Below are 12,099 nucleotides of genomic sequence, written 5' to 3'. Positions count from 1 at the left end.
CGAAAAAAAAAAGACTCGGGAAGACTAATAATCGTACTACATATCAAAGATAATATTGGTTCACCTTACGGAGCATCCTTCCTCTTCTAGCCATATCTATGCTTTTTTTCTGGAGCGTGTCATAGATAGCAGTAACTTTTTATCTTCTTGATGCAGGATAGTGCGCAGTTTTTGTTATCAAATAAGATCACAGTTAAAATGGTAAAGCGAACTCCATGTTACTGTTTTCTTAAGGATGTGAGGAATATGTATTGTTTAATAGTGTGTGTGTGTGTGAGAGAGAGAGGAGAGAGAGAGAGAGAGAGAGAGAGAGAGAGAGAGAGAGAGAGAGAGAGAGAGAGAGAGAGAGAGAGAGAGAGAGAGAGAGAGAGCTATCACGTCTTTCTTACTCCACACATCCTAAGATTTACTTTATTCCCTTACACGAAAGTAAAAAAAAGTAAATTATCAGCAGCTGCCCTGTAATTTGGCTGCAGGAATGAGCTGGTCTCTCTCGAAGCTGAAATATACTGGGAGAGGTAATGGGCGCCTTGAAGTAATGCGAGTTTTCAGGACGACAAAGAGGAGGAGGGAAGACCAGTGAAAGAATGACCCAACCTATATATGACAATGGGAACAACTAGGCGTAACATTTCTTTGCTGAATGACTTGTAACTATTTTTTTTTCGCTTCAAAGATCGATATTACTGACATAATGAGTGTAAATTTCTGACTTATGGGCTTAATGTTTTATTTAATGTTTTTCGAACGCACACTAAAATATTATGACTTTAGAGGATGAGATGAGAACTGTAAATGTGAGAAGATTCAGTTGACCGCCATTAGGAACCGACAAAACCGGCAACAGTGTTGTCAAATGATTCGAGACTTCCCCGGTTTCAAGGCAGTCAACATTATACATACACACGTTCTCTGTTCTCTCTTTTTTCAGAGGTAAATATATGGAAAAAATAAGGTTTTAAGTTTATCCTCGTAACAGTCAAGGTAGCCACATTCCAGTAAATCCATAAATCTGCAGGCAGCTGCAAACACTTGGACGTATACATGTGTGAGGGGCCTGCGCGGGAAGTCGACGCCTACCAATACTATCAGGGGGAGCGCGGTTCATTGACGTTCCTCCTGTTAGCACGAGAGGGCGAGTTATGTTTTACCACAGCAAACGGCAATATAAGAACTTGAGAAGATAAGGGAAAGCTGCAAGAAGCCACTAAGGGAAAGCTGCAAGAAGCCACCAGGCCTATACGTGGCATTCTCTGTGTAAAGCATTCCTACCTATTTCCACCTGTCATCACGGTAAGGTAAATTACGCAGCATAAGTTAATGAGGCTGTGATGTGTAAAAGTTGCTGCCATGAGTAGTTAATTTATTTGGTCTTTATCAAATGGATAAGACTAGTGCTCTAGCTTATAAGAAATGTGATTTGATGGGTTTACCCAATTCGTAATCCATGTTTCCTACGGCATTCGTGCCGTTCAACACAAGGCCACAGGCTGTGACTCTGTGTACTTCAGGATTTCTACTTTTTTTTTTTTTATATATAGAAAGGGTTGATTGTTGAGTTGATGAATGCCATTATTGCGTACTGGTGCCCTGCATGACGCCTAAGGAAACACTGATAATGGTCTTGTCTTCAAGCACATGGAGTACTACGTGTGGCGCTCAGGAGAGCTGCGATATGCGTACACAAGCGGAGACATATTACTTTTGTTACGATTTGTGGGACAATCTGAACATTAGCTTACTGAAAACATTAGTAGGAGAAAAATGTTTAATCATATTATATTCTTTCTTATATTCTATCACTGATCTAGTATAGTCCATTCAAGAACCTTACACACATAAGACTGTCTACAAGGTGGGGTTATCTACGCTCTTGCTTCTCATTGCGTGACGGAGTTCAGTGGAAGGAATGCACCCTATAGCGCCTCATTGTTTCTTTAATAACACGTCGTACGTACAATTCCTTGAAGGCATGAAAACTGTCTATTCATAATTAAGACGAGTAAATATCTTATGACAAGCGCACAAAAATAAATCAAATACTTTTTTTAGAGGAGATACCAATGTGTAAACAGGCTTGTAAAATTCTGCGTGAGCGAAAGAATGAAAATAGTAACTCCGCGATGCCTGTGACACATTTGAGGTCAAACATACAAAATTACAAATATTGACCTGGGAGGATTGAATGAGATTACATCCAGCACCCGCCACACGACGCCCTCAGGTCAGGACCGTCAGGTGATGTGGCAGGAAGTGCATTGTGTCATGTCAATTTGTCCATAAATTGAATTGCTTAAATGACCATTTTGTGTTTTATTTCATGTTGTACTTCTGCTTCAGCTTCAAAGTGTCTAAAAGAACACACTATACAACAACAGAATATTCACAGAAAATTCGAGCAAGGAACAATGTAGTAAGAAATGGCAACGCCGCGCAAGGCAGGCAGGCCAAGGTAGCTAAACATGCTCGAGGCCACAGTCTTCTTTCATTGTCAAGTTGTTGTTGTCGTTGTCGTCGTTGTTGTTGTTGTTGTTGTTGTGTGTGTGTGTGTGTGTGTGTGTGTGTGTGTGTGTGTGTGTGTGTGTGTGTGTGTGTGTGTGTGTGTGTGTGTGTGTGTGTGTGTGTGTGTGAGAGAGAGAGAGAGAGAGAGAGAGAGAGAGAGAGAGAGAGAGAGAGAGAGAGAGAGAGAGAGAGAGAGAGAGAGAGAGAGAGAGAGAGAGAGAGACTTAATATGTAAATTAATAAAATGTGCAAGCAATCACCATACAACACATAAAGCAATAATAATTATGTACAAGGAAACAAAACCGTATAAAATTAACATTTACGCAATTCAAAAAGTTTCAGAGGACGCGCCACAAATAATCCTCACACATGGAGAATCCAAGACGTAAGTGTGATTTAATATTCAGAGTTGCATAATACTGACGTGGTTGTGCTGCAACACAATGAGATGGAAAAACACCCACCAGAATGTTAACAGTGGGCTTTTAACTTTTGGCAACCTTGCGTGCGTCAGCCATCGTGCAACTGTACTCGTGCATGTGTTATCTACATAACTTATAAATTTCCGGGAATTAATTTGCACATGGTAGCTCGGGTAGCTCAAGTATTAAGAGATACAATAATAAATAAATAGCCTGAACAATATTGCGTGTATAAGCCATCATGCAATCCTACTCGTGCACGTACCATCTAGTTAATCTATACATTCCTGGGTCTAATTTGCATGTGGGAGCTCAGGTAACACGAATGTATAAAGTTAAATAGTATATGATATACAACGAATATTTACGTCACTGTATTTTCCCGGATCATACCGTGAATTTCTAAGTTATTTTTCGCAACCAGTTTCAACACCCTACGTGACTACAGAAGCCCTTGACCTTCAGAGCAGCCACCGCGGACACATCGATGGCTTCTTGTTCTGCTTTATCCCTTATACATTCCTCACCGCAAAAATATTCACCTTAGTAGACTTTCCCTTATATCACAGAACAGTATACCAGAAATGACATCGTATCGTCTGACTGCACCTAAATAAATATGGTATCTAGCATCACAGCGGGTCACAGAATCAAGGCGTGAACACTTACTTTTCCTGAAAATCGGCGCCTGATGGCTACTAACTGGAGAATCGACAAACTATTCTCTTGAGGTTGGCAGCTGGAGAGACCAACACATGGCTTGACGTACTATATATACGTGTTGGGGCCCCGCTATCACAGATACCAGCTACATTTATTTGAGTATTTATGCCTATTTCTTCCAGGAACTACAATTATGATCAAAATTTTGGCAACAGAAATATTAATCTACCAGGAGTTTATTTTTTATTGGCATTGCACTAACTGGCACGATGAAGTAATATTAAAACACGGTATTTCACGTGGAATCTGCCGTGACGTAATCGAGTGCCCATGTGTGGCATTGTGCTGGCCAATCACGGCTGGGGGTGCGGCAGTGAGAACCAATGAGAAATTAGCAATTCGGTACCGCCTATACCTGCCAGATAAAAATAAGTTTTCAATGAATGGACTCGATGGGAACTTGATTACTTCTCAATCACGTAAAAATCTGTTCTCTGGTAGTATTATAATTACTGGCTATCACAACTTGTGAACGCATTTCTAAATACAAAAAGGACAGCTTCTCCCATGCGTTCAGAGGTTTCAACGTTAAAGGGAACGCATTAAAACCATAGAAAAAAAACGTGAAAAAAGCTAAACTAAATAGTCTTGTCACTTAGGAAATTAAATCAAAATAATTGTCGGAAAATAACGTCTATTAAGACGATAATTGAGGGCTCAGCCGTACAAAATGTGCACGTTTATGTCATGTGTGTGGAATAGTATGGAATATTACAACACTTTATCGGTCGTCATGCTCACTCACTATCTTGAGTGCTCCTCACTGTAAAGAAACTGCGCAATATTTCCTTGATATGACCAATCTTTGAATATCAACTACATACCCAAATGTGTCCCATAAATTCTAAGGCTCTCTCTCTCTCTCTCTCTCTCTCTCTCTCTCTCTCTCTCTCTCTCTCTCCGTGTGTGTGTGTGTGTGTGTGTGTGTGTGTGTAACATTTCGCAAGTAGTGGCACCGTCAAGAATATCTGAACATAAATATTCAAGCGTTATTGACTCACGACTCAGTCTAGGATGCTGACGTGTCACTCGACAAGCTGGTGTCAGACTAAGATAGGCCATAGCTCCACCTGTGGGGTCACACTTCATTGTTATTCACACCATACCTATGTGTATTTTGTACCTTGCTGCTTGCTATCCACTGATATGGTTTTCAATTGCCGTGATCAGTGCCATCCATCACACGAAGCTATAGGTATGTTCAAGTGATAAACTAATTTTAATGTTTTTTTTTCAGTGCCTCATATTTTGCCCCTACAACTAAAAATCAGTAAAACAAACCAAAATTAGGTTAACTTTGCCTCATGGCTCGTAGGAAATAACATTGTCTTTAACAAACTCCAGTACAGCTAAGAAAGCCACCCATGGACTTTAATATCCCGTCAGATGACCACCACGAGGCTATAGATCGTGTCCTGCATTGTTTACGGGTCACTGAAGATGGAAAGAAACCTAATAAGCAGTTCACAGTGTATCCCATATATTAAATTGTTTTTACTTGCCTGCTTAAGTGACAAATGCTGACCCGGTGTGGCGCCCTCCTGCCATCTGGCGGCGCGTCCACCACACCTCATTCCTTACACATCAATATCACCTGTCTAATACCTAACGAGGCAAGAAACATAGGAGGCACCAACGTAAAAAAATATTTCCAAGGATTCAGTGTTGTAGGAATATGTTACAATAATGCACTGGAAGTACTAATCATCACGTCTTGAACATCCTAACCTTTTTTAGAATACTTTAAAAAATTGTCAGATTTATTTATTTATATTAAGAGTATTAAGGAGCATTCAGTGTAATATAAATATGTGACCAGAAAAAAAAATCGATTGTTTATATTCATTTCAGTGTCCTGTACAATGAGCAGACGACGCTTATCAGCTGACAGGGTAAACATTCCCCTTCCCCCGCCAAGAATAGACGGCCGTACTGCTACTTAAGGGCGGCGCCATATGACCCCAGTGTTGTGGCGACTTAAATCAATAATTTGGCCAATGCTACCTAAGTTCAGAGTCACAAGATTACTAGGCTGAGAAGAAGGGTGTTAAGATTAAGACAACGCAGGGGTAAGTTCTATTGTATCAGCAGGACCGCACTTATGACAAGTTTTAGGACTGGATTGTGTTACCATGGGAACTGAACATGTACATTAAAATATCTGATGATGTATTGCCGCATATCAATCAATCAGTCCGTGTTTGCCGATTACATGAAATTGGATACGTAAGAAAACTTTCAGAAATGATCAAATCAATTCTTTCATTTACGTAATGGTTTTATGAGTTTGATGTGCTTTGAAATTTGGTTTTGTGAGGTTGGTCATTGGCATGTGATCTAGTTCAGTGGTGTGTGAGTTGATGAATTGGTTTGTTTGTTGGTGTGAGCTTGTCAGTCTTGTTTCTCATGTACGAGAAATATCTCGTATATCTCGTATATCCCTCCAGAGAGAGAGAGAGAGAGAGAGAGAGAGAGAGAGAGAGAGTACACTATTATTGATTTTATATGATATTAATGTAAACAATGTATTCATCATGATATTTCTGATAATGCAATCTGATGACCATAGGAAATATATACATTCAGCATTTAATGTTTTTGCTTTTACAGTATATTTATTATGTTCATGAAAAATTTATATGATCATTAATAACCTTTGTAAATAAGTACATCTCTTATCATAACAAATAATTACTTTATAGGTAGTATATCCAGAGATTTCATATTAAAGGTATTTACTGTATATGCCAAATGAAATCTTGCATAGCTCAAAAATTTCTTCATGTCTTTCACCAAAAGTCTTAATTATAGCCAACATGGTTCTGAAAATATACTTGCAGTACTTTATAATGTCTACTGTTGTTTTTGGATCAGCCTTTATAACTTGATGGCATTTCAAAGTTATGTGGCTACTGGGCAGTCTTTTTGTTAGTTCCCTTGCTTTCCAGTATCTCCCTTAAATCTTATCCCTTCATCCCATTACTAATGTACCTTATACTTCAGAGGCAACACATACTTCATACTCTCATTCTCATCCTTTCTTTTCGCATATTCACACAGGCAGATCAGTGTTGTCTGTTGCCTCTCATTGCTTTGGTATGTATTTTTAACATAGCAAATTTGTAACTGGATGTATACTTATGCATATGAACACTAATTGGATCTTGTATTACAGATTGGCAAAGGTATTGATAATGCATCTCGACAAAATGCTGCATGGTTGAAGATCAGAGGAAGAATCTAATAGGAGCTTGTAAATATGTGGCTCCTGCATTAATCTGTGCCATTTCACTCATTCTTCACTCCAGTGGCATACTAACATTTCCCAAGATGTCTTTGAATCATGTAGCAAAAATGGCTCAACATAACTGCTTCTTGTACTTTGCCTATGGGTCTAACCTTCTCAAGGAAAGGATTCACATTAATAATCCATCAGCAAAGATGATTAGTGTGGGCAAACTCAAGGTACAGTGCTGCTGTTGGTATGTCTGTTCATTTAGCTTTATGAATGATTAGAAATAGTTAAATATGTTGTGATATATGTAGTAATAAGACTAAAATACTGTGTACATTGATATACTGAAATCATGTGCCATTTTCTTATTCACTTTCTTATGACAAATATTCATAGGATGTTGTGATGTATGTAGAAACAGAACTAAAAGATTCCTTACATTGATATACTGAAATCAACCTTAGATAGTTTTGTTTTAATAGTTGACTTGCTTTTCAGGACTATCGTTTGGATTTCAATCACTTCAGCAAGCGATGGAAAGGAGCAGCAGCCACTATTGTGGAGGATCCTGGCAACTGTGTGTATGGAGTTGTTTGGGAACTTGCCAATGAAGACATGGTCAACTTAGATAGGTAATTTTGATCAGTGGTTATCTTTCATGCACACAAGTACATTATAATGCAAGAAAAAAATGTCTTGGTGCTACATCATGCATATGAAACTTTGTCAGGCTGTCATTACCCTTAAAGTGAGATAGTTAAGATGGAAGTCACATTGTTTCATAGTATGAACAAGAATACAGAGCCAGTGATCCCCCAGTCTCCTTATCCTGTGTCACTTCATAACACTATCTGTCTGTTTATGTATCAGGCTGGCAGTCCTACATAGGGTGGCCCAAACAAAGCGCCACACACTCATACACACATTACTCACACTTAGCCGTGGTAGAAAGGTAGAGTCTCCTGGACCACCCTGCTACATCCCAGGAGCTTAGGCATAGCACAGCCAGCCACATACTTCAATGGCAGGGCCTGACAGCAAACACTGGACCCCTGTCCCTTCATAATGAAACTGTTCCCTACCCTGCACCAACTCCAATCCTGAGACCACAGCAAATGCAGGGTACTTCCTGTGGAATGTTCTACAAGTATACATATGGAATATGGTAGCAGTATTTCTTATGGCTCTTGTCTGCAGAGTATATACCCAAGCTTTATATATTACTGTTAAGAGAGAGAGAGAGAGAGAGAGAGAGAGAGAGAGAGAGAGAGAGAGAGAGAGAGAGAAAACAGTGTACATGGCTTGTTTTAAAATCAAAATTGTAAATACATTGTATGTTTACAGACAGGAAGGTGTCCACCAGAAAATCTACCGGCCATTGGATGTAAAAGTTGAGACTGAGAAGGGAGACTATGTTGAAGCTCGATCTTACCAAATAATCCGTCCACTAGAAGATGACAGACGACCATCCTATGTGTACATGGATGTCATCATTCGAGGAGCAAAGGCAAATGGCCTCCCTGAGGTAATGTGTGGTTCTTTGTTTAAGAGAGTAATTATTGAGGGCCTCCATTAAATATAATCTATACTTGGGCTGGCTTTAGTTACAAGTATTTACCAATTGTATAAATATTACTGCTTCTGATGATTTTACTCATTTGACAATTCTTTTTTGCTATGCAGTTTGAATACATTCTTTCCTTTTAATTAATTAATTAATTTATTTATTTGTATGTGAAATTGACCACAAAACTTTATTACCATCTTTCTATGTGTAAATATTATATATTGATTACTGGTATGACTAAACCTTGTGCAAGTCAGTTTAGCCTTAGCAAAATGCATACATTAGGGGCTTTCAAAACACTCCTGCTTAGCACTCTCAGAATGCCTGAAATAGTCCAGTCTGTGCTGTCTCCAATTGCTGTGAGCTCCCTGAAGTGGATGGCAGTGGCAGAAGAGTCCCCATTTACACTCCTTCATTCATGCATTTTACCTTTTACACTCCAGTCTCTCTCTCTCTCTCTCTCTCTCTCTCTCTCTCTCTCTCTCTCTCTCTCTCTCTCTCTCTCTCTCTCTCTCTCTCTCTCTCTCTCTCTCTCTCTCTCTCTCTCTCTCTCTCTCTCTCTCTCTCTCTCTCTCTCTCTCTCTCTCTCTCTCTCTCTCTCTCTCTCTCTCTCTCTCTCTCTCTCTCTCTCTCTCTCTCTCTCATACTTGCTACTTGCTACATTTCTCCACCTCACCCCATAGATATACTGAATTGCTTGATCTTTTAAGAGGTACATATTTCATTGAGAATAATACAAAGGACTCTTTAACTGTATTTATGTATCTGCAGGGTTATTTCTTTTTGGTAATTTCTCATGTTATATTTTCTTCTGTTTTCAGGACTATATCAAGTTTCTGGAAAGCATTGAACATAATGGATACAATGGTTCAGTGGAAATTAATTTACAATTTGATAAACATTAGTTCTGATTTCCTCTTTCCTTGGATTCTGAGCCATAATCTCAACAGTTTCATTCTGTGTCATTGGGAATAACTTAGACTCAGTTAGGAGTTTACATACATATTCTGTAATACTCCCAATAACATACCTAGCCTCAAGACTCAGTTAAGAATATACATACATATTCTGTAATATTCTCAATAACATACCTAGCCTCAGATACCTCTGTCTGGGAATAAGTGCAATTTTAGATATATAAGCAGTTATATACACATACTCACTACATTTACTCTTAGATAATGTAGAATGTAGGGCCCTAAGGATTGTCACAGCATTATTATTCCTTGTTCCTTTACCTTGTTGTATGGAACACAAGATTTCCTCCATTCACACTAATTTCACATTCCTCTCAGCAAGCACAGAAATTAAAATTATCTTTTTGTGTAATAGTATCAGTATCATGTATGAATCTATGGAATAATTTTGTCAGCTATTTCAGCTTTATCTATGGAACACTTCTCCCATACCACAAACCGCAATTCATGCAGAGATGTCTACTCACTGGCTATGGAAAGATACCATTTCATTTTTACTTTAAGTAAAAAAAAAAATATATATATATATATATATATATATATATATATATATATATATATATATATATATATATATATATATATATATATATATATATATATATATACTCATATTCCGTACAATATAACAATAAAGTGAGATGCGTGGATGTGACATCTCTTACATTAATCGACCTTGAATAGTGCAAACAGTTGTTTCCTAGTAATGAACAGAGTTTTGCTGTTACTTGAAATTTATTGAAAGTAAATGGTGTAGTGGTTAGTTCAACCTGCACACAGCCAAGAGCTGCCGGGTCCACATCCCTGCCATGCTCCCCTTTGGAATTCATGAAAACACCTCAGAAATTTATCTGGTCATAGAATCTGTAACTCTACTCTGGGAGTTCCATTTCCAATCTGAGGATATTCTCTTTAGTAGCATATATCCAGGACATTTTTGAGGCCATGGAATGATTGCCTCTTTAGGGATCCCACAGCAGCAGTGTCATGCACAACTTTGCAGTTTTATGACAGCATTGAAAAATTGATCTGAAAGGCAAGATAAATTGGTGGAGGAGGGGCTATCTCTGGGAATGGAACCCTTGTTGGATTGATCAAGATAAACATTTGATGCATTATCTTTCAGGCTAAGATTATCACCAATTAAGGTCCAAATAATATTTGATCAGCCTTGGTTGTCACTACACTTGGTCATGTAGAAACCATTTGGACTGCTCTCTTTTCAAGTTATAGCCTTGTTAACTTAGGAGAGAATAGATTCAGGTTGTAAGCCAAGTTGTGACACTGCCACCTGGCAAAAGTGGTAGGTGTAAAGCAATTCTGCACTCATGCTTGTGTATTTACCTAGCTGTATTTATCTAGTCGTAATTTACAGGGCCTGAGCTGTGCTCTTAAGGTCCCATCTCCATATCTACACTTATCCAGTTTTATCCTTAAAGTTGTACTACATCCTCACTTAGCTTGTTCCAAACTTCTACATTTCTCTGTGAGAAACTGTATTTCTTCATGTTACTCAAGCATCTTCCTTTTCTTTTTAGCTGTGTCCTTGTGTGTAACTGGTATTTCCTATTTCTCTTAGCAGCAGTTTCTCATTATCTGTTTCTTCCACTCTATTCCACAGTTCATAAATTAGTATTAAATCTCCCTTTCTCTTCTTTGTTCCAGTGTTGACAGATTAATTTCCTTTAACATTCCTTCATATGCTAATTCTTCAAGTTATGTAACCATCTTCGTTGCCATCCTTTGTAACCTTTCTAGTTTTTTTACATGTTTCTTCTTATGGGGAGACCTCACTGATTAAGCATATTCCAACTTTGGTCTAATCAAAGTGGTAATTATCTTTCTCATCATATATTTATCCTTGTAGTGGAATATGTATCTGAATATCTTTTCTACATGCTTCTCTGATTATGGACTATCCTGTTTTATCACTCTCAGATCTTTCTCTTCTTGTACTTTTATTATTTCTTCATTCCCATTTTATGTTTCTATTTTGATGTCTTTTCACTTTTTCTCATTTTTATTTCATGGCATTTTTTCACATTAAATTCCATCTCCCATTTCTTACTCCAATCCCAGATTTTATTCAAGTCCTGTTGTAGAATTTCAGTCTTTGTTGTTTCTTATGTCTGTAATTTTGCATCATTTGCAAACAAATTCATGTAACTCTTTGCATCTTTAGGCATATAATTTATGTAGATCAGAGAAAGTATTGGTGCCAGCACTGATCCTTGTGGTATGCCACAATCTACTTTTCTCCATTTCTATTTTACATTTTTTACCACTGTTCTCATTTCTCTTCCCTTTAGGTAACTTTCCATCCAGTTTTTTATTTTTCCATTTAATCCTATTATATTTTCTAACTTCCGTAATAGCCTGCTGTGGGGAACTTTGTCGAAAGCTTTTTTACAGATCTAAATACAGTTTACCCATCCATCCCTCCCCTGTGTTATATCACTCTTGAATAAAAGCTCATCAGATTAGTTACACATGATTGCTTTTGTCTAAAGCCATACTATGTTTCTGTTATATGTATGTGTGTGTGTGTGTGTGTGTGTGTGTATGCATGCATATATTTACTTATATGTGTTTATATTTACTACAAGAGAGCAGAAAGGGTTTATGTTGCACTGCCAAGTCATAAACAAGTGAAGATGCAAACTGTTCCTG

At 38.0% G+C, this 12,099-nt stretch overlaps 2 protein-coding genes across 9 annotated transcripts in view; one reads left to right on the top strand and one right to left on the bottom strand.

Moving 5' to 3' along the window:
• Positions 1-5,239, bottom strand: part of LOC135105507 (cystathionine beta-synthase-like) — a 35,073-nt gene extending 29,834 nt beyond the window's left edge. For 2 of the 4 annotated variants that reach the window (XM_064013653.1, XM_064013654.1), the window contains exon 1: positions 5,153-5,239. In XM_064013653.1, the coding sequence (XP_063869723.1) occupies positions 5,153-5,224 (72 nt within the window). In that variant the 5' untranslated portion in view covers positions 5,225-5,239. Of the gene's footprint in view, positions 1-3,596; positions 3,739-5,152 lie in introns of those variants that run through there. The other 2 variants (XM_064013655.1, XM_064013658.1) reach the window with 2 other exon arrangements.
• On the top strand, positions 949-11,994 carry LOC135105510 (gamma-glutamylcyclotransferase-like). 5 transcript variants are annotated; one of them, XM_064013671.1, is made up of 6 exons: positions 949-1,293; positions 5,502-5,719; positions 6,826-7,115; positions 7,384-7,517; positions 8,230-8,410; positions 9,274-11,994. In XM_064013671.1, exons 3-6 carry the CDS (start codon positions 6,867-6,869, stop codon positions 9,355-9,357), a joined length of 648 nt encoding a protein of 215 aa, XP_063869741.1. In that variant the 5' UTR covers positions 949-1,293; positions 5,502-5,719; positions 6,826-6,866; the 3' UTR covers positions 9,358-11,994. The 5 variants fall into 5 exon arrangements, with proteins under 5 accessions (XP_063869741.1, XP_063869737.1, XP_063869740.1 ...); XM_064013666.1 differs by lacking the exon at positions 949-1,293 and adding an exon at positions 4,593-4,845; XM_064013667.1 differs by lacking the exon at positions 5,502-5,719 and having other exon boundaries at positions 971-1,293.
• Positions 11,995-12,099: the final 105 nt, after the last annotated feature.

Source organism: Scylla paramamosain, chromosome 12, assembly GCF_035594125.1.
Source record: "Scylla paramamosain isolate STU-SP2022 chromosome 12, ASM3559412v1, whole genome shotgun sequence".
Classification (NCBI taxonomy): Eukaryota; Metazoa; Arthropoda; class Malacostraca; order Decapoda; family Portunidae; genus Scylla; species Scylla paramamosain.
This window is presented reverse-complemented; position numbering and strand designations above follow the sequence as displayed.